The sequence below is a fragment of the Nicotiana tomentosiformis genome, chromosome 6 (assembly GCF_000390325.3).
Source record: "Nicotiana tomentosiformis chromosome 6, ASM39032v3, whole genome shotgun sequence".
In the NCBI taxonomy this organism is placed as follows: domain Eukaryota; kingdom Viridiplantae; phylum Streptophyta; class Magnoliopsida; order Solanales; family Solanaceae; genus Nicotiana; species Nicotiana tomentosiformis.
This window is the reverse complement of record NC_090817.1, coordinates 116540794-116563004: the sequence shown is the minus strand read 5'-3', so window position 1 is coordinate 116563004 and position 22211 is coordinate 116540794. Positions and strand designations below refer to the sequence as shown.

General features: G+C 41.2%; 2 protein-coding genes across 3 annotated transcripts; one reads left to right on the top strand and one right to left on the bottom strand.

Annotated features, from left to right (window-relative positions):
* The first annotated feature begins 17435 nt into the window (after positions 1–17435).
* On the top strand, positions 17436–19642 carry LOC104106902 (dolichol-phosphate mannose synthase subunit 2-like). Of its 2 annotated transcripts, none has more exons than XM_009615561.4 (3): positions 17436–17593; positions 18925–19039; positions 19126–19642. In XM_009615561.4, exons 2-3 carry the CDS (start codon positions 18950–18952, stop codon positions 19276–19278), a joined length of 243 nt encoding a protein of 80 aa, XP_009613856.1. In that variant the 5' UTR covers positions 17436–17593; positions 18925–18949; the 3' UTR covers positions 19279–19642. The 2 variants fall into 2 exon arrangements, with proteins under 2 accessions (XP_009613856.1, XP_018629897.1); XM_018774381.3 differs by lacking the exon at positions 17436–17593 and adding an exon at positions 17604–18362.
* A 408-nt stretch (positions 19643–20050) lies between these two features.
* LOC138894640 (AP2-like ethylene-responsive transcription factor At1g79700) lies at positions 20051–21885 on the bottom strand. Its single transcript, XM_070179353.1, has 7 exons — positions 21607–21885; positions 21413–21504; positions 21224–21312; positions 21037–21110; positions 20895–20945; positions 20712–20788; positions 20051–20619 (listed from the first exon to the last, which is right to left on the bottom strand). The coding sequence occupies exons 1-7, from the start codon at positions 21855–21857 to the stop codon at positions 20051–20053; spliced, it is 1203 nt and encodes a 400-aa protein (XP_070035454.1). The 5' UTR covers positions 21858–21885.
* Positions 21886–22211: the final 326 nt, after the last annotated feature.

Here is a 22211-nt window from a genome sequence, read left to right as displayed (position 1 = left end):
ATCAAAACTTTCACAAACTAAGAACTTGAAATTTCTTTGATCATCTTTGTTAAAAGCTGAAGCGCTTGAACATGTTTGATACAGTTGCATACCTATAAAGATTATTTGTTATTTAGTTTTACAGAGATGTTTGAAAATTGAGATTTATCTCGACTTAGAAAACATTATTATGATGTTTTTCTTCTTTTTCCCCTATTAATTGAGATGGAGATCTTTGCTTTGTGGACACAAACTATCAATAACATATGTTTAATCAGTTAGCTACTCCAACTAAACCAAAAAATTATCATCCTAAATATAATCCTATGAACATTAACTAATAAAAGTGCATATGAGAAATGAAATAGAAATAATTTTAGGAGAAAATAAAAGAAGGAATTAAGAAGCGAAAGTAAATAACGATAGTGTATACGATCAAAACCGGTTAGTCCTTCGTACGAACTGGTCGAAATGGTAATGCATTGGATCGAAGAGCGTCTTCATAATATCAGGTTGAGGTCCGAAGTCAGGTCATCAAGCTTCGAGCCCTAGGAACCGATCAATGTCGAGCTCGTTATCATTATCGAGCTCGAATCCAAATCGAACTATGATGTGAAGTGAAGTTATCGAGCTTATGAGGCAGAGACCGACTAACACTGACCCCGAATCAATACAAGGATCTGAGTCAGAATCGAGCTCGAGTCAAGATCGAGAGCTCGACTCGATATCAAGCTCGAGTCAATATCGAGCTCATAGACAAGAGCCGTTGCAACCGCACTAGAGGAGAGAATCATGGCAGGAATTATGGAAAAGCTGATTTATCATGGATCTCCCACTATATATTTTTAATTATATCTAAAGTAGGATCCCTCCACTATAAAGGGGATGGTTATTATTTATGTAAAGGAGCAAGTTTTGCATACATTGTAACTGAGATATCATACACTCATATATTGAAGAGTTATCCTTTTTTAGCTTCATAGATTGATTCATCTTGCTTAATCCATAAATCATCTTCTTTCCAACTTTGCTTATTTTTGATTCTCTATAGTCAACACTTGATATTTCTATTCATTCTTACGATTTGTGTCAAGTTATACCACATACCCTTAGAACTACGTACAAATTTAACTCTACCCATTTTTTGGGTAAACAGTTTGGCGTCCACTGTGGGGCTAAGGATAGCAGTGGTTATTTGATACGAATCCGCAAAACACGCCATTTTACGCTTGTTTCTGGAAGTGTCTTTGATTTCGGATTAACAACGACGAGCTATCAATTAAATGGCCTTACCTATCGACAACGAAACCGGTCTTCAAGGTGAGAACAACAACTTGACGCCCAGGATCGAAAGGCTGTTTGTCGACGCCGTTGGAGCTAGAGTCGAAGTGCCATTAGACGTTAATCTACATGTGGCCATTGAGGCAAATCTACATTCTGAACCTGAAAATAACATTTATGGTGGCACTCGATTTGCAGCTCGAGATATGGTATCATAATTTACTATCTAATTCTATCGATTCTTTTGCTATGCTTGCAGATTCCTTCGTAAAAAGCACACGCTGGGGCCATAAAGGTCGAGACCAGGAAGTCGGACCTGTTCAAAGTAAGACAAAGGGATAACGAGATGCTAAAGGAGTTTGTATCTCGTCTTCAAATGGAACAGATGGATCTGCTACCAGTCACAGACGATTGGGTTGTTCAGGCTTTCACTCAAGGTTTGAACGAACGAAGTTCAATGGCTTCACGGTGGTTGAAGCATAACCTGATCGAGTACCCATCTATTACTTGGGCCGACGTGCACAATCGGTACTAGCCGAAAATTAGAGTCGAAGATGATCGGTTGGGTTCTGAACCCGCTGCTAGAAGGGATGTCAATCCGATCAGGGATCGATACCGACCATATAGTGGAAACCACAGGATCAATGAATCGAGACGTAACCCCAGACAAAGAAATAAAAGAAGTGATAGAGGTCAAGGGTCTCGGGGGCTGATGAACAGAAATGGATTTGACAGGCCTACCGGACCTAAGGAAGCACCACAGTTATCGGAGTATAACTTCAGCATCAATGCATCCGCCATCATGTCGGCTATCGGACGCATCAAAGACACTAAATGGCCTTGACCCATGCCGCCCGATCCTGCCCAGAGGAACCCCAATCAAATGTGCGAATATCATGGCACCCATGGCCACAGAACGAAAGATTGCAGGCAACTAAGAGAGGAGATAACCTTGTTATTCAATAAAGGGCACCTTCAAGAATTTTTAAGCGACAAGGCCAAAACCTATTTCAAAAATAGGGATTTCGGTAAACAAAACGAACAGGAAGAACCACAGCATATCATCCACATGATCATCGGTGGCGTCGATACCCCTTAGGGGCCGATACTTAAACTCATAAGACGTCGGTTATGAGAGAAAAGTGACCTTGAACTCAGGATTACGCACCCATAGGAACCTTGTCCTTTAATGATGAAGATGTAGAAGGAGTCATGAAACCTCACAACGATGCATTGGTAATATTTGTACTTATGAATAAAACTAAAGTTAAGCGTGTGTTAATTAATATAGGTAGCTCGGCCAACATTATTAGATCGAAGGTTGTAAAACAAATCGGTCTACAGGACCAGGTCGTACCCGCGACCCTGGTTCTAAACGGATTCAATATGGCATGTGAAACTACCAAAGGCGAGATAATTCTGCTGATAAATGTGGCTGGGACCATCAAAGAAACGAAGTTCCAAGTAATAGAAGGCGACATGTGGTACAACGCCCTTTTTGGAAGACTATGGATCCACAATATGAGAGTTGTACCTTCGACCCTCCACCAGGTTCTTAAATTCCCAACATTGGAAGGAGTCAAAACAGTGTATGGAGAACAACCGGCTGCGAGAGAAATGTTTGCCGTCGAAAAAGCAATTCCGATATCCTCACTTTCGTCAACAAAGGGGTCGAACTCAAAAGGGGAACTAGATGCCAAATAGCAATCACAAACGTCAGCTTCGACCCAACTAGAAAATCAGAAGATTGACGAAGATGATGATCAAAGGATCCCTCGATCCTTCGTGGTCCCCGATGATTCCGACGCTGCCCAATCAACGATTGAAGAGCTGGAGCAAGTCATACTAATCGAGCATTTTCCCGAACGAAAGGTATACCTGGGAACGGGATTAACCCCCAAACTCAGGAAAAGGCTTATTCAATTTCTTATCGATTACATAAATTATTTTGCTTGGTCCCATTTAGATATAACAGGGATCCCACCGGATATAACGACACATCGGCTAAGCCTGGACCCTAGGTTCAAACCGGTGAAGCAAAAGAGAAGACCCAAGTCCGAGGTAAAGCACACATTCATAAAGGACGATGTAACTAAACTTCTTAAAATAGGGTCCATTCGGGAGGTGAAATATCCCGAATGGTTAGCCAATGTAGTTGTAGTCCCAAAAAAGGGAACAAACTTAGAATGTGTGTAGATTATAAAGATTTAAATAAGGTGTTCCCCAAAGATTCTTTTCCACTGCCTAACATTGATCGCATGATCGATGCCACGGCCGGCCACGAGATCCTTACTTTTCTTGATGCCTATCCCGGGTACAATCAAATCCAAATAAACCCGGAGGATCGAGAAAAGACTTCGTTTATCACCAAGTATGGAACCTATTGTTATAATGTAATGCCCTTCGAGCTAAAAATTGCAGGAGCTACTTACCAACGCTTAGTAAATAAAATGTTCGAGGAACAAATAGGTAAATCAATGGAAGTTTATATTGATGACATGCTAGTTAAGTCCCTGCGCGCATAGGACCATTTGGCTCATTTGCAGGAAACATTCAAGATTTTAAAGAAATACAACATGAAGCTCAACCCCGAGAAATGTGCTTTCGGGGTCGGTTCGGTCAAGTTTCTTGGCTTCATGGTATCGAATCGAGGGATCGAGATCAACCCCAATAAAATCAAGGCCATCGAAGACATCACTGTCGTGGACAGTGTAAAAGCCGTGTAGAGGCTAACAGGACGGATTGCTGCCTTAGGCCAATTAATTTCAAGGTCGTCGAATCGAAGTCACATATTTTTCTCTCTGCTAAAAAAGAAGAACGATTTCGCCTGGACCCCGGAATGCCAACAGACATTAGAGAAATTGAAACGATACCTATCGAGCCCACCACTGATGCACACTCCAAATGCAAACGAGAAACTTTGCTTATACTTGACAGTATCGGAAATCACGGTAAGTGGTGTCCTAGTTCGAGAAGAGCAAGGTACGCAATTTCCCATTTATTATGTAAGTCGAACTTTAGGGGAAGTAGAAACTAGATATCCACACTTAGAGAAATTGGCACTAGCACTGATAAGCGCCTCTAGAAAGTTAAGACCATACTTTCAATGTCACCTCATATGCGTATTAACTACTTACCTACTTCGTAATATTTTACACAAGCTCGAACTATCAGGCCAATTGGCCAAATTGGTCGCCAAACTCAGTGGGTATGATATCGAATATCAACCCCGGACGGCCATCAAGTCTCAAATTTTAGCGGACTTTGTGGCCGATTTCACGCCAACCCTCGTACTTGAAGTCAAAAAAGAACTCTTGTTGAAATCGGGTACATCATCGAGGGTATGGACCATTTTCACAAACGGGGCTTCGAACCTAAAAGGGTCGGGGCTAGGCATCGTTTTAAAGCTACCCACGGGTAGCACTATTAGGCAATCTATCAAAACTACTAGATTAACTAACAACGAGGCCGAGTATGAGGCCATGATTGCATGTTTCGAGTTAGCTAAAAGCTTCGGAGCAATAGTCATTGAAGCCAAGTGTGACTCTTTACTGTTGGTAAATCAAGTAAACAAAACCTTCGAAGTTTGAGAGGATAGAATGCAAAGGTATTTGGACAAACTACAGGTAACTTTGCACCGCTTTAAAGAATGGACTTTACAACATATCCTAGAGAATAAAACAGTGAGGCCGATGCACTTGCAAATTTAGGATCATCAGTCGAGAAAGATGAGATCAACTCGGGGACTGTCATTCAAATCTCGAGGTACGTGATCGAAGAAGGCCATGCCGAGATAAATTCTACAAGCTTAACCTAGGATTGGAGGAATAAGTATATTGAATACTTGGTGAACGGAAAACTCACATCGGACCGTAAATATTTGAGGGCACTGCGAATCAAAATTGCTTGATTCACATTGACTGCAGATGGAACACTATACCGAAGGACATTCAATGGACCATTGGCAGTATGTTTAGGTCCAAGAGACACTGACTACATCATACGTGAGATTCACGAGGGTACTTGTGGAAATCATTCTGCTGCCGATTAATTAGTCCGAAAATAATCAGAGCAGGATATTATTGGATCGATATGGACAAAGATGCAAAGGAGTTTGTTCGAAAATGTGACAAATGTCAAAGGTTTGCACCGATGATCCATCGGCCCGGAGAGCAACTTCACTCAGTCCTATCCCCATGGACATTCATGAAATAGGGAATGGATATCGTCGGCCCTCTCCATCGGCCCCATGTAAAGCTAAGTTTATTTTATTTATGACTGAATATTTATCTAAATGAGTTGAAGCACAGGCATTTGAGAAAGGAAGAGAGAAAGAGGTTATAGACTTCATCTGGGATCATATCATATGTCGATTTGGGATACCCGCCGAAATTGTGTGTGACAATGGGAAATAATTTATCGGCAGCAAAGTGACGAAATTCCTCGAAGACCACAAAATAAAAAGGATATTATCGACACCGTATCACCATAGTGGGAACGGACAGGCCGAATCATTGAACAAGACTATCATTCAAAGCCTAAAGAAAAAGTTGAACAACGCTAAGGGAAAATGGAGAGAAATCCTACCCGAAGTTCTTTGGGCATATCAAATAACACCAAAATCTAGTACGGGGGCAACCCCGTTCTCCTTAGTATATGGCTTCGAAGCCTTGATTCCAGTCGAAGTCGGGGAACCCAGTGCCACGTATCTATATACAACAGAAGAGTCAAATCACGAGGCTATGAATACTAACCTCGAATTATTGGATGAAAAATGATAAGCCGCTCTCGTCCAATTGGCCGCCTAAAAGTAGCAGATCGAAAGATACTATAATCGAAGAACCAATCTTTGCCATTTTAAAATCGGGGACTTGGTGCTAAGGAAAGTCACCCTCAGCACCCGAAATCCAAACGAAGAAAAACTGGGTCCGAACTGGGAAGGATCGTATAAAGTACTCGAAAACGTCGGTAAAGGATCCTACAAACTTGGTATTATAAATGGCAAACAACTACCAAGAAATTGGAACATGTCACACCTAAAATGATACTACTACTAAGGTACGACCCTCCCATGTTCATTTATATTTTGAAACTAACCCTTGCAGGAGTTCAATCAAGAACAATGATGGATCATTCAACATGAAGCCTTAGGTCTGAAAGCATGCGTTGCACTCTTTTTCCCTTAGACTGATTTTATCCCAAATGGGTTTTTCAGTAAGGTTTTTAATGAGGCAACCATTGATCGTGCTAACTTAGAACAATTTAACAGTATCCGATACCTCTTTACAATCAACCTTGAATACTGGTGGGGCATTACCCTCAAATATATCAAGTTCGATGCAAGAAAGTTACTTCATAACAACAGGGTTCCGATAGAAAATATTGTAAGAGCCAAATGGTCAAAACGAACCATGCTCATGTAGATTGCTCGATCACTGGTACAAAATATAAACACATGTATAACGACATGAAAAGAAACTTCTTTGCCCATATCTCATGTCTCACAACCCATCCTCTATTTCATGATCTATTACGTAAACACGCTTAAGGGCCGATGATTACCCCACAAATCGGGGACTGCCACTTGACCATTAAGCCTATGGGCTACATTACTTCAAGTTCGAATTACTCACTCGATCATTAAGCCTACGGGCTATATTACTTTGAGTTCGAATCACTCACTCGACTAATAAAGCCTACGGGCTACATCACTTCGAGTTCGAGCAAGCACTCACTCGACTACTAAGCCTACGGGCTACTCTTATTTCGAGTTCGAGCAAATACTCACTTGACCATAAAGCCTACGGGCTACATCACTTCGAATTCGAGCAAGCACTCACTCGACTACTAAGCCTACGGGCTGCTCTTATTTCGAGTTCGAGCAAATACTCACTCGACCATTAAGCCTATGTGCTACATCACTTCAAGTTCGAGCAAGCACTCACTCAACTACTAAGCCTACGGGCTACTCTTATTTCGAGTTTGAGCAAATACTCACTTGGCCATTAAGCCTACAGGCTAAATTATTTCGAGTTCGAATCACTCACTCGATCATTAAGCCTACGAGCTACATTACTTCGAGTTCGAATCACTCACTCGACTAATAAAGTCTACGGGCTACATCACTTCGAGTTCGAGCAAGCACTCACTCGACTACTAAGCCTACGAGCTACATTACTTCGAGTTCAAATCACTCACTCGATCATTAAGCCTATGGGCTATATTACTTCGAGTTCGAATCACTCACTCAACTAATAAGCCTACGGGCTATATTACTTCAAGTTTGAGCAATCACTCACTCGACTACTAAGCCTACGGGCTATCTTATTTTGAGTTTGAGCAAGCACTCACTCGGTTATAAAGGCTACAAGGTCCAAATACGATCAAATTGCCTAAAACCTTATGAAAATCTTCATAATGCATGAATGAAACAAAATTTTCACGAGGCAGAGAATAAAACAGATGAAAGTCTAGAAAAGAAAAGATCTTTATATATATATATACAAGAATGTTTACAATGTACGAACAGGACCCTACACAAAAAATCAAAATGAAAACTAAGGGCTAAGTTTCTTGGTTATCTATGGGGGCAGTCTCTTCTCCATCGGGCACATCCCTGCTCTCGGACCCACTCTTGCTACCATCATTACCATCATCATCAGCGTCACCATCATCATCATCGAAAGCCAAGACTTCAGTATCGGCTTCGAGCTCTTTAGCCCTTTTTATCTCTTCGGTGAAATCCAAACCTCGAGCATGGATCTTCTCGAGGGTATCCCTCCGAGATCGGCACTTAGCAAGTTCAGCAACCTAATGTGCTCGAGTGTTGGCGGTTTCGGCTGCCTCTCTTGCTTATGCCTGAGAAGCTTCAGCATCGGCCCGATAGACGACCACGAATGCATCCGCATCGGCCTTTGCCTTTTCAGCATCAGATTTAGCCTTGACAAGTTCGGAGGCCAACCGAGCCTCGAACTCCTCTATTCTTCTTACCTGAACCGAACTTTTCTCCTTCATTCTCTGAAGTTGGTTTTCGGCTGATGATAATTGGGCTCGAATAGCCTCTTTTTTTGCAGCAAAGCGGCCCATAATTTATTTCCACTTCAAGGACTCCGCCTTTATCACATCAACCTCCTCACGGAGTTTCCCGATCATCTCAAGTTTTTGTTGCAGCTGTGAGACCAAAATATTAGTCATCATTCCGATATCGAGCCCATAGGCTTTTAATAGTATCATTACCTGCTCGGACGATCGGTCTGATCTTGGTGAGCCTTGGCCAACTCAGCTCGGAGGTCTTTGATTTCCTCTCCCATTTGCCCTAAAAGGATTTTAAGGGCGTTCCTCTCCTCCATGACCCGTTGAAGGTCGGCCTCGTATCGATGCAACTCGGCTCGAGACCGAGAACTTGCTTCTCGATGAATTGTTGTGGCCTGCAAAGAAAGAAGAAACGAAGTTAGAAAAGAAAAATAATCATAAAGGTAATACCAACGAAGTAAGTTAAGGATTACTCGATTCAAAGCCTACTGCACTCCGAGGAAAAGATCTGATGCATCACTAGTGCCAGCAATGTCCTCGGCATCGGTAAACAAATCACAAAAAATGTCTTCTCCCTCATGAGATACATCTACCTCGAGGGCCCCCAAAGCTTGGGCTTTCCGAATCGCGCCTTCGGAAAAAGCAAGGAAAGTAGGTGAGTCTCCGATTACTACTGCCCCAAGAGTCGCTTGGGGTGTTCTCTTTGGTTCGAAGAGATTCAGGGATGGCCCCTCCAAACATATCCACCATCCGCTGACTTCGATTGGAGATATCCTCGATCTCCAACGGCTTTGGGACTTTGCTCGAATCTTTCTCCGATATACCCTCAGTTCGAGGCGGAGCCTTGTAAACCATCATCGATCCAGCTGCCTGTGGGGCATCGATGGTTTTCTTTACTCGGGCCACCAGTACGAACCCGTCTTCTTCTTATTCTTCCTCATCTTCATCCCTTAGATGCCGAACTGATTCTAAGGTTAAAGGGATAGTATTCTTCCTCGACTTACGAGCCTTCGATTTTGGTTTTTCAGAAGTAGAGGCCCTTTTCTCTTATTGTCCTTCGCCGGTTTAGAAACTGGGGCCAAAGTTTCCTCCTCGCCGGACAGGGGTCTCAAAACTGCATCCTTTCCCAGACCTATACACAGGAAAATTGATTTGAGTGTATGGAAAACAGTTCGAACTATCAATGATGTGGGAAAGGAGATTACCATAATTTTGGCCTCCCATTGGCCCTTTGAAAAATCGCTCCATGAGCGCTCGGCGTACATAGAAGTCGAAGCCAATGCTTGCTCGAACTCAAAATAAAGTAGCCCGTGAGCTTAGTAGTCGAGTGAATGATTCGAACTAGAAGTAATGTAGCCCGTAGGCATAATGGTCGAGTGAGTGCTTGTTCGAACTCAAAATAAAGTAGCAAGTGGGCTTAGTAGTCGAGTGAATGATTCGAACTCAAGATAAAGTGGCCCGTAGGTGTAATGGTCGAGTGAGTGCTTGCTTGAACTCGAAATAAAAGTAGCTCGTAGGTGTAATGGTCGAGTGAGTGCTTGCTTGAACTCGAAATGAAAGTAGCCCGTAGGCTTAGTAGTCAAGTGAATGATTCAAACTCGAAGTAATGTAGCCTATAGGTGTAATGGTCGAGTGAGTGCTTGCTCGAACTCGAAATAAAGTAGCCCGTGGGCTTAGTAGTCGAGTGAATGATTCGAACTCGAAGTAATACAGCCCGTAGGTGTAATAGTAATAAAGTAGCCTGTAGGCTTAGTGGTCGAATTTATCTTAACTCTGTTTGTGTAATAAATCTTCAAATATAGGATTTTTTCTTGGATATAAGATGTCGGTAAAGAGGAGAACTTTCTTTGCAAGTCACTATACATGTGTTCATGTTTCGCGCCTGGGTTCGGGGCAACTACATGAGCATGGTTCGTTTTGACCATTTGGCTCTTACAACTTTTCCTACTGGAACCCCGTTGTTGCGAAATAACTTTCTTGCATCAGAACTTGATATAATTGAGGGCGCCTCGGATACTGTTGTAAGTGCAACACGATCTTTGGTTACCTCGTTAAAAACCTTGCCAAAAAACCCATTTGGGATAAAACCGGTCTAAGGGAAAAAGAGTGCAACGCGTGCTTTCAGATCTATGGCGAAGGATCCATCTTAGCTCATGTTCGGACTTCTGCAGGGGTCAATTTTGAAATATAAATGAATATGGAAGGGTCGTACCTTAGCAGTAGTATCATTTTAGATGTGACACATTCCGATTGCTTGATAGCTGTTTGCCGTTTATAATGCCGAGCTTGTATGATCCCTTTCCGTCATTCTCGAGAACCTGGTATGGTCCTTCCCAGTTAGGTCTTAGTTTTCCTTCATTCGGATTTCGAGTATTCAGGATGACTTTCCTTAGCACTAAGTCCCCAGGCTTAAAATGGTGGAGCTTGATTCTTTGATTATAGTATCTTTCGATTCATTGATTTTGGGCGGCCAATTGGACGAGAGCAACTTCTCATTTTTCGTCCGATAATTCGAGGCTAGTGTTCATAGCCTCGTTATTTGATTCTTCTGTCGTGTATTAAAATCTGGCATTGGGTTCGCCGACTTCGACTAGTATCAATGCTTCGGACCCATATACTAAGGAGAACGGGGTTGCCCATGTACTAGATTTTGACGTTGTTCGATATTCCTAAAGGACTTCGGGTAGGATTTCTCTCCACTTTCATTTAGTGTCGTTCAACCTCTTTTTTAGGTTTTGAATGATAGTTTTGTTCTTTGATTCGGCATGTCCGTTCCCACTGGGGTGGTACAGTGTTGATAATATCCTTCTTATTTTATGATCTTCGAAGAATTTCGTCACTTTGCTGCCAACGAATTGTTTTCCATTGTCACATACTATTTCGGCGGGTATCCCTAATCGGCATACGATATGATCCCAGATAAAGTCTATAACTTCTCTCTCTCTTATTTTATCGAACGCCTGCACTTCAACCCATTTAGAGAAATAATCAGTCATAAATAAAATAAATTTGGCTTTACTTGGGGTCAATGGCAGAGGGCCGGCGATATTCATTCCTCACTTCATGAACGGCCATGGGGATAGGACTGAGTGAAGTTGCTCTCCGGGTTGATGGATCATTGGTGCAAACCTTTGACATTTGTCATATTTTCGAATAAATTCCTTCGCATTTTTGCCCATATCGATCCATTAATACCCTGCTCTGATTATTTTTCGGACTAATGTATCGGCGTCAGAGTGATTCCCACAAGTGCCCTCGTGCACTTTGCGTAGGATGTAATTGGTATCTCCCGGACCCAAGCATACTGCCAATGGTCCATCGAATGTCCTTCGGTATAGCGTTCCATCTGAAGCCAACGTGAATCGAGCAGCTTTAGTCCGTAGGGACCTTGAATCTTTAGGTCCGATGGGAGCTTTTTGCTCTTTAAGTATTCAATATACTTATTTCTCCAATCCCAGGTTAAGCTTGTAGAATTTATCTCGGCGTGACCTTCTTCGATCATGGATCTTGAGAGTTGAACGACAGTCCCCGAGCTCAAGTCACCTTCCTCGACCGACGATCCTAAATTCGCAAATGCATCAGCCTCACTATTTTGCTCTTGTGGAACATGCTGTAAAGTCCATTATTTGAAATGGTGCAAAGTGACATGTAGTTTGTCCAAATACCATTGCATATCTTCTCAAACTTCAAAGGTTTTGTTTACTTGACTTACACCAGGAAAGAGTCACAATTGGCTTCAATGACTTCTGCTCCCAAGTTTTTAGCTAGCTCGAGACCTGCAATCATGGCCTCATACTCGACCTCGTTGTTAGTCAACCTGGTAGTTTTAATAGATTGCCTAATAATGTTACCTGTGGGTGGCTTTAAAACTATGCCTAGCCCGGACCCCTTTACGTTCGAAGCCCCATCCGTAAAAAGGGTCCATACCCTCGAGGACGTACCCGATTTCAGCAGGATTTCTTTTTCGACTTCGGGTACGAGGGTTGGCGTGAAATCGGCCACAAAGTCTGTTAAAATTTGAGACTTGATGGTCGCACAGGGTTGATATTCGATATCGTACCCACTGAGTTTAACGGCCCATTTGGCCAACCGGCCTGATAGTTCGGGCTTGTGCAAAATATTACGAAGTGGGTAAGTTGTTAATACACATATGTGGTGAGATTGAAAGTACGGTCGTAACTTTCTAGAGGTGCTTATCAGTGCAAGTGCCAATTTTTCTAGGTGCGGATATCTAGCTTCTGCTTCTCCTAAGGTTCGACTTATATAATAAATGAAAAATTGCGTACCTTGCTCTTCCCGAACTAGGACACATCTTACTGCGATTTCTGATACTGCTAAGTATAAGATAAGTTTTTTGTCTGTTTTTGGAGTGTGAAGTAGTGATGGGCTCGACAAATATTGTTTTAGTTCCTTCAATGCCTGTTGGCATTCCAGGGTCCAAGCGAAATCATTCTTCTTTTTTAGTAGGGAGAAAAATTTGTGACTTCGATCTGATGATCTCGAAATGAATCGGCCTAAGGCCGCAATTCGTCCCGTTAGCCTTTGTACAACTTTTACGCTGTCCATGATGGTGATGTCTTCGATGACCTTGATTTTATTGGGGTTAATCTCGATTCCCCGATTTGGCACCATGAAGCTGAGGAACTTGCCCGAACCGACCCCGAAAGCACATTTTTCGGGGTTGAGCTTCATGTTGTATTTCCTCAAAATCTCGAACGTTTCCTGCAAATGGGTCAAATGGTCCTCTGCGCGCAGGGACTTAACTAGCATATCATCAATATAAACTTCCATTGATTTACCTATTTGTTCTTCAAACATTTTATTCACTGGGCGTTGGTAAGTAGCCCCTGCATTCTTTACCCGAAGGGCATCACATTATAACAATATGTTCCATGTTTGGTGATAAATGAAGTTTTTTCCTGGTCTTCCGGGATCATCTGGATTTGATTATACCCGGAGTAGGCATCGAGAAAAGTGAGGATCTCGTGGCCGGCCATGGCATCGATCATGCGATTGATGTTGGGCAGCGAAAAAGAATCTTTGGGGCATGCTTTGTTCAAATCCTTATAGTCCACACACATTCTAAGTTTGTTCCCTTTTTAGGCACTACAACTACATTATCTAGCCATTCAGGATATTTTACCTCCCGAATGGATCCTATCTTGAGGAGTTTGGTTACCTCGTTCTTTAAGAATACGTGCTTTATCTCGGACTGGGGTCTTCTCTTTTGCTTTACCGGTCTGAACCTAGGGTCCAAGCTTAGCCGATGCGTCGTTATGTCCGGTGGGATCCCTGTTATATCTAAATGGGACCAGGCAAAGAAATCAATGTTATCGATAAGAAATTGAATAAGTTTCTTCCTGAGTTCGGGGTTCAACCTCGTTCCCAGGTATACCTTCCGTTCGGGCCAGTGTTCGATTAGTATGACTTGCTCCAGTTCCTCAATCATTGATTTGGTGGCGTCGGAGTCATCGGGAATCATGAAGGATCGATGGATCCTCTGATCATCATCCTCTTCGATCTTCTGGTTATCTGGTTGGGTCAAAGCCGATGTCTGTGATTGCTATTTGGTATCTCGTTCCCCTTCTGAGCCTGATCCCTTTGCTGGCGAAGATGAGGATATTGGTTTCACTTCCTCGACGGCGAATATTTCTCTCACGGTTGGTTGTTCTCCGTACACCATTTTGACTCCTCTCGATGTTGGGAATTTGAGGACCTGGTGTAGGGTCGAAGGTACAACTCTCATGTTGTGGATCCATGGCCTTCCGAAAAGGGTGTTGTATCTCATGTCGCCTTCGATTACATGAAACCTCATTTTTTGGATGGTCCCGGCCACGTTTATTGGTAGATTTATCTCGCCTTTGGTGGTTTCACATGCCATATTGAATCCGTTTATAACCAAGGTTGCGGGTATGATCTGGTCCTACATGCCGAGCTGTTTTACGACCCTCAATCTGATGATGTTGGCCGAACTACCTGGATCAATCAACACACGCTTAATTTTAGTTTTATTCTTGAGTACGGATATTACCAGTGCATCGTTATGAGGTTGTATGACTCCTTCTGCATCTTCATCATTGAAGGACAACGTTCCTATGGGTGTGTAATCTTGAGTTCGAGATCACTTTTCTCTCACAATTGATGTCTTAGTGCGTTCAAGCACTGGTCCCTGAGGGGTATCGGCTCTGCCGATGATCATGTGAATGATGTTGTGGTTCTTCTTATCCGATGTGCTTGACGAGATCCCTATTTTCAAAATGGTTCTTCGCCCTATCGCTCAAAAATTCTCGAAGGTGCCCTTTGTTGAATAACCGGGCTACTTCCTCTCTTAGTTACCTGCAATCTTTCGTCTTGTGGCCATGGGTGCCATGATATTCACACCTTTGGTTGGGATTCCTTTGGGCAGGATCTGTCTGCATGGGTCGAGGCCATTTAGTGTCTTTTATGCGTCCGATAGCCGATACGATGGCGGATGCATCAATGCTGAAGTTATACTCCGATAACTGAGGTGCTTCCTTAGATTCGGCAGGCCTATCGAACCTACTTCTGTTCATCAGCCCCCGGGACCCTTAACCTCGATCATTTCTTTTGTTATTTTGCCTGAGGTTATGTCTCGATTCACTGACTCTGTGGCTTCCGTTGTACGGTTGGTATCGATCCCCGATCGGACCTCGTTCTCGATTAGTATCCCTTCGAACAACAGGTTCAGGCCCCAATTGATCATCTTCGACCCTAATTTTTGATTGATACCGATTGTGCACGTCGGCCTACGTAATGGCTGGGTATTCGATCAGGTTATGCTTTAATCGCCGTGAGACCGTCGAACTTCGTTCGTTCAAACCTTGAGTGAAAGCTTGAACAGCCCAATCGTCTGTGACTGATAGTAAGTCCATTCGTTCCATTTGAAAATGAGATATGAACTACCCCAGCATCTCGTTATCCTTTTGCTTTACCTTGAAGAGGTCCGATTTCCTTGTTGTGACTTTTATGGCGCCGACATGTGCTTTCACAAAAGAATCTGCTAACATGGCGAATGAGTCGATGTAATTTGGTGGTAGGTTGTGACGCCAAATCATTGCCCCTTACGAGAGGGTCTCTCCGAATTTTTTTAACAGCACAGATTTGATTTCATCGTCTTCTAAATCATTGCCCTTGATGGCGCATGTGTAAGAAGTGACGTGCTCGTTGGGATCAGTCGTTCCGTTATATTTGGAAATTTCGGGCATACGGAATTTTTTGGGTATTGGTTTTGGGGCTGCGCTCGAGGGAAAAGGTTTTTGCACAATTTTTTTCGAATCCAACCCTTTTATCATTGGTGGAACTCCCGGGATCTGATCGACCCTAGAGTTATAAGTTTCTACTTTTTTATCATTGGCTTTGACTCGCTTTGTGAGTTTCTCGAGCAATTTAGCAATTTCGGGAGTAGTCCCCGATTCTTGCTCATTTGATTTCACTATGGCTGGCTCCGTTCTGCGGGTGATTTCTTAAGGCGGATTGGGCTCCGGCCTGCTTTGTAGCTGGGTTTGGCTTTGCAACTGAGCTATTGCTGCCTATTGGGCTTGCAACATTTCGAAAATCACACGCAAGCTAATGCCATTTTCCTCGACGTTGTGGGTATCTCGAGCCGCAGACCGAGTGCCACCATGGATGATATTCTCGGGTTCAGCATGTAGGTTCGCCTCAATGGCTATATGCGAATTGATGTCTATTGGCGCTCCGATTCGAGCTCCAACGGCGTTTATAAGTGGTTTTCAATACCGGGTGTCAAGTTGTTATTTTCGTCTTGAAGATCGGCCCCGTTGTCGATTGGTGAAGCCATTTGATTGATGGTTAGTCATAGCTAATCCGAAATTTAAGATATTTTTGGAGACAAGCGCAAAACACAATGGCATGTTTTTTCAGATTCGTATCAAATAACCATTGTTATCCTTAGCCCCACGGTGGGCACCAAACTGTTTATCCGAAAAATCAGATAACGTTATGCGTTACAATTTGATATAAATCGTATGGAGAAATAGAAATATGTATATTCTTGACTATAAGAATAGTGAGCAAAAAGAATGAATAAGATAAAGTAAAACAAGCACAAGGTGATATCTTTCAATATGAGAAGTGATCTTTTTGTTACAATGTCTGAGCTGCCTCTATGCTTACAAGGATTCATCCTTTTATAGTAGGGGGATCCTACTTTATTTATAATAAAATAAAACATATAGTGGAGGTCCCATGATGAATTGTCTCTTTTTCGATTCCCGCCAAGATTCTCTCCCTTAGTGCGGTTGTAACGGCTCTTGTCTGCGAGCTCGATACTGGCTCGAACTCGTTATTGGGTCGAGCCCTCAGCTTTGGCTTGAGTTCGACCTTCGGGGTGGGTGTAGCGCATTTCTGACCATCCTTATGTTGCCATGCAGATCGATTTGGTTATGGGCTCGATAATAGTATCGAGCCGACTCCTCGATCAGCCTTCGGACTCGAAACTCGTTTGTACTGTCTTCGGAACTCGTCCCAAAATCCCACTCCGGTTGCTTACCATTCGAACTCGATCGAACGTATGAAGGTCGAAATCTATTTCGACCGTATACAAAAGTGTTGTAGAAGATAAAGTGGATCTTTTTTGATTTGGTGTTACTTGGCTAAATTGGTGATTGAGAATTTTTTGTGTTGGTATTTAGAAGGTTTATTTTAAATTTGAGATCATTTGGAACAGATTTGGAGTGTTTTGATCGAAATTGAAGTTGTGAATTCAAAGAATATTTTGTTGAAACAACACACAAAAATTATGCCAATCGAGTAGACTTCGATGAAAAACTTAATAAATAGATAGAGTAAATATAGTATAAATTATATTAATCCGGTAGAGAAATTACTGAAAAGCAAAATCATGTCAACCTGATAGACTTTGATAAACAATCCCAGTAAACACACCGAGTACGGGTCAAGGAGCCATTTTTTAAATACCACCAATTTAGATCATTCGGCTAACACTTTTAAATATAGCATAAACTCTACCAATTCGGTAAACACACTAAGTACGGCTCAAGGGGCCATTTTTTAAATACCGCCAATTTGGATCATTCGGCTAAGAACACCAGCCCTTACGGGGCCCATTTCTGTCTTCATTTTGGCCCATATGAGAAAAAGCTGATGGCCCATTTATTCAGGATTCTCCTCTCTGAAGCTCTCAAGAGAGAACTAATGAAACTAATGGAAGCACAAAGGAATCAATGTCGATTTGGAAGATGATAACGATCTTCGTGCTCTGAAACGAAAGTATTTAACGCCAAATAATAAAAAATTCAAGGTAATTTCTCCCTTAAATGTGAAATATTGGAACTTACCGTGAAAATTAAGGAATTGAAGTTCGTTTATGGGGATAATCGATGTTTGTGTGTATAATGTTTTTTGCCTATCAGCGAAAACCTCTTCAATGCATATATTTGCGCCTTTGAATTTTCTGATTAATTTGTAGCATTTACGTTGTTTGTTTCTCAGTTTTCAGGCTAATCGCGTAGGTAAGTGCAATCTGAATTTATTTTACAGCTGTATGCTGATGTCCAGCGTTTATGTAATTATTTTAGCTTTAATATCCGATAATTTCCTCCTTATTTGTGTAGCTAGCATAGAGGATCATAGAGTAGACTGTCAATCTCTTTAAGTGCCCCCTAATCTCCTTAAGTGTTGCTTCAAATGAAACTACTGTATGTGCGATTCTTTTTATAACCGTGGTGTCCGAGCCACTTCATTGACCACTAGGTCACACATTTGGATGTGTATGTGCGACTTTGGAGATTATTGAAACAAGATTCACGTGTTTGGGTCAAATATTTGTTTGCAAAATATACGGTGATGGTACCAGAAGGAAACACATACCTATTAGCATGATATGCTGATGTAAATACACCTTATACTCTCACAGATATTAAGAGGTAGCACCATCATGCTTTAGGCTACCAGCATTATAAAAGCATAGATGTGCACCTTGGTAGACAAACCATTACATTCTGAGAAATATAAACTAGGTCTAATATTTTCGGGTTTCTTCAGTTCTATCCCTTTTTCTCCTGGAGCTGGTATGTTTCTTTCCAGATTTGTTTTTATTGGGAACATTTTGTTATTGAAACGTCACTCCTCTCCTCTTTGTTGTTAAAATTTTTGTGTGGTCTGGATAGAGGACTGCTATGTGGTTTTGGCAGTTTTCTTGGAAATATATGATTGTATAGATACCAAGGGTAATTAAGTCATATATTGTGCATTGGTGCAATAAAACCAGGTAAATAGTTGGAAATTATAAGGTAGCTAAACATATAGTGGATTAGTAGTGCTTTTTCATCAGCAATCATTGTATTCTTTGGTACATCAGAGGGATATTCAACTTTTCAGCTACTGAGTTGGTCTTACAGTTCTGTTCTTGAGAAAGAATGTATGTCATCTGTATTGTCTTGAATGATGCATAACGTTTGGTCGTGTAATGTCACATCTTGAGTGTTCCATGTGCATTCCCTCCCCCTTCTCTCTGTTTGCTTTTCCTGCTTTCATTTCTTTGGAATTCATTTACATACTTCTGCCTAGGGCAGTGATTTTGTTTTGCCTCCGTGTTTTTCTTTGTAATTTAATTTGGCATTCCACATTTAGAGTCTGCACAAGCAAAAGAGTCACGATGGAATTAGCAGACAGAACGATTGGGCTGCTTTTGACAGTAACTAGTTTGTTTATTTTCACATATTATACCTTCTGGGTCATCATTCTGGTCAGTTCTTCTATCTTGCCCTGATGTAGTGACTTTTTGCGACCTACGTTATTATATGGGGTTGATATATGCTTTTTCTCTTTCAGCCATTGGTTGATACTGATCATTTTGTGCACAACTATTTTCTACCTCAAGAGTATGCGATTCTTATTCCTGTATTTGCTGGAATGGCACTCATCTGCTTGCTGAGCATGTTTATTGGATATGTAATGCTCAAGTCCAAAAAGAAGAAGGCATGATACAGCCAGGCTAAGCCTGCTGCTAGCTGTTTGAACTCTTTCCCACTTGAACAGCTCGTGTCACATAAATTTTTCTCTATTCATATGTTTACTATGATCTGAAAATCCTAGATACCTTCAGCCTTCTAGTAGTGAAAACATACAGACAACAAGCTCTATTTTGTGTTTGTAGTTTCTTTAGGAACATCTGTTGTCTTTAGATAGAAAAGGGAATAGGCCCCTGTCATTAGCCTGTATCTTGATAATTATTAGAGGTCGATGGTTCCTCTTTAGTTGTGTAGTGGGGTATCTTTTTCTATGTTATTCATGAATCACGATTCAGCAATAAAGTCTACGAATAGAATGAGAGTTGTTGAACAATGATATTTCAAGCAGTGCTACCAATAGTTTGAAACCTGCAAATAGCTTCCCGATCGCAATACAATATTCAAGGTTATCAATAAATGTTAATTATGGGAGATCACGTAAAATTGCCTTTTAAGTTACTTAGTTGTGCAAATATCTTTTACACCATTAGTGCATATAATTAAAACTCAATTATTGTTGAATGCAGGCCAATACTCGTAATCCATTCTTTGAAATTGCAACTTTGTATCTCTCAAGTCCAAAAGCATTTGATAGATCTGATTTCTTTGCAAAAAGAGAGATTTTCACTCTCTGTTCATTTTATGTACAGTCCTATCTCCTATGATGAAACTACTTCTCATCTATTCCTAGATGACTACCAAGTTTCAGTTATTCTTCACTGCAAATTGTTAAACTGTTAAGTAATTTAAGGCATCGCATTCCAAAAGGACTGCCCTGCTCTATCACACAGACGAGAAGAAGTACCCTTCTCCAAAGACTCCAATGGAGGCAACTTATCACTTGTGTAAAACACAAACTCATCTTCTGTGTTTGTTTGTATTTTATTCTTCATGTTTGGCCCTTCCTTTTCACTAGCAGTAGTGGTAGAATTCTTCTCCACAAGCTCACGATACATGGAGGAGCGAAGCAGAAGGCTGAGAGCTGTAGGGGAAGACGACTTGTTGCACGGACTTAAGGGCATTTTTCTTTCAATAGGTTCTTGGCTCTGAGGAATAGGCGGCAGAGTTTCTCTAGTTGTGGTAAAATAATTGGAGCTGAAGGGGAATTTAGGATCATTTATCGGGTTAATCATATCGTTAGTGTTCATTTGTATAGCCTGATTTTCTGATCTTATGTCTTGGAATGACATCTGAGAATTGGCACCTGGTTTTAGCCATCTAATATAGGTGCTTAAGTCAAAGTTAGTCACAGCATTAATCCCTCTGTATTCAATTGCAGCAATGTCATAAGCTCGAGCTGCTTCCTCTTGAGTGCCTACAAAAAACAAACACAAGATTCGAGTTGGCAGCCTGTTTTAACAGTCTTGATTTGATCAGTTCTCAAAATTATGGGGTGAAAGTACTTACTGTAAGTACCTAAGTAGAGGTATTTGTTCCCGAAAACTCTACCTATTCTTGCTTCCCATCTGCCATTGTGATGATGCCTGCAAGTTATATCAATGCAAAATCTTTTGTTACTAATTATGATCAACATATAGTAAAGTTTTAGAACAGTGGCCTTGATTATCAAGGTGAAATGAATTTATTTACCTTGCTACTCCTCTGTATTTAGATACACCCCGGGCGAAACCACTGCTTCTCCTGCATTAGAACAGCAAAAAACTACGGTAAGTTTTGTGTTTTTGATGAAAAGATTGTCTTTATCTGATTGAAAATCAAGTTGAACAAATACCTTCTTAAAGAGGCTAAGTACTCCTCCTTAGTCACAGTTTGCATTATTTCAATTTCTTTCTCATAATCAGATATCTGTAGGAAAGAGTTTAAGACAGAATTTTCAATCAAATAGAAAGAATTAAAAGCAAAAGGACTATGAAAATAGCAAGTATACACAAGTTTTGAGTCAGCTGAGGTGATCATACCGGAAAATTAGTGAAAGTTGATGTACCCCAGTACTTGATTGCAGCCAAATCATATGCTCTTGCTGCAGATTCTTCTTCATCATATGCTCCTGCACAATTTAAAACATAACATACAAGTAAATTTTTTTATCACCCAAAATTCAATTCTTGAATCAAATATTGATCTATAGCACCAAGTGCAGTACTCACCAAGATATACTTGTTTTCCTTTCTTTTTCTGAGTTACATTCCAAGAACTCTTGTCCCACAAATGAGCCTCATAACGCCCCGTCCATCGATGCCTAAAATCCAAGGTAATCAAGAATTAGTTTCTTAAACCTATATAACTCAAAAGGGGGAAAAGGGACCAGAAAATGTCCTTAACATTTTTAATTTAGTACTACTTGCTAACTCCTCTGAATCTTGAACTTCTCTTCACAGTAGGTGTCTGAGCAATATTTTGATCAACTTTAGATGAGTCCATCTTCTGTTTTTCACCTTGTTGGCCAATGTTCTCATTCAGTTCAATTGCAGGGGGAGACCTTCTCCGTCTTTTCACACGTTTCGTCGTCTCTGGAATGTCATAATCCACCATGGATATGCTTCTTTTTCCAGGGCTCGCCATCTCAGATTTAATACTTGTATTCAAATCCATTTCTGTTTCAACTTCCAAATAGATATGAATAAGAAAAGCTCAGTACTCTTCTATCTTTGCTTGATGCCTTGACACACAAAATAGAAGCTGTTGTATTCAGTATATATAATGTATGAATCTTTTGTCTTTTGCTTTGTTTTCGTTTTATCTGTCAAGTGTCAACAAGCTAAATTTTGAGTTGAGACAAAAGAAACGATGATTTCATGTTAACCTGAGTGTCCATTAGCCAGTCTAGTGCTATCCTGGATACTAATTATAGAATTTATATAATAATTCTTGACAACAATAAAACACAAAGGAGAAAACAAAAAAGTTGTTCGACACTTCCAATGTTTTAACACTTACAGCCGCTTA

Bases quoted from the DNA above. Each gene is read 5' to 3' on its own strand.
- LOC104106902 (XM_009615561.4), top strand. From the start codon at position 18,950: ATGGAATTAGCAGACAGAACGATTGGGCTGCTTTTGACAGTAACTAGT. The intron at 19,040-19,125 runs GTCAGTTCTTCT...TTTCTCTTTCAG, and splicing joins CCTTCTGGGTCATCATTCTG to CCATTGGTTGATACTGATCA.
- LOC138894640 (XM_070179353.1), bottom strand. From the start codon at position 21,857: ATGGATTTGAATACAAGTATTAAATCTGAGATGGCGAGCCCTGGAAAA. The intron at 21,313-21,412 runs GTGAGTACTGCA...TAAATTGTGCAG, and splicing joins AGGAAAACAAGTATATCTTG to GAGCATATGATGAAGAAGAA. The intron at 20,946-21,036 runs GTATTTGTTCAA...GTTCTAATGCAG, and splicing joins TACTTAGCCTCTTTAAGAAG to GAGAAGCAGTGGTTTCGCCC.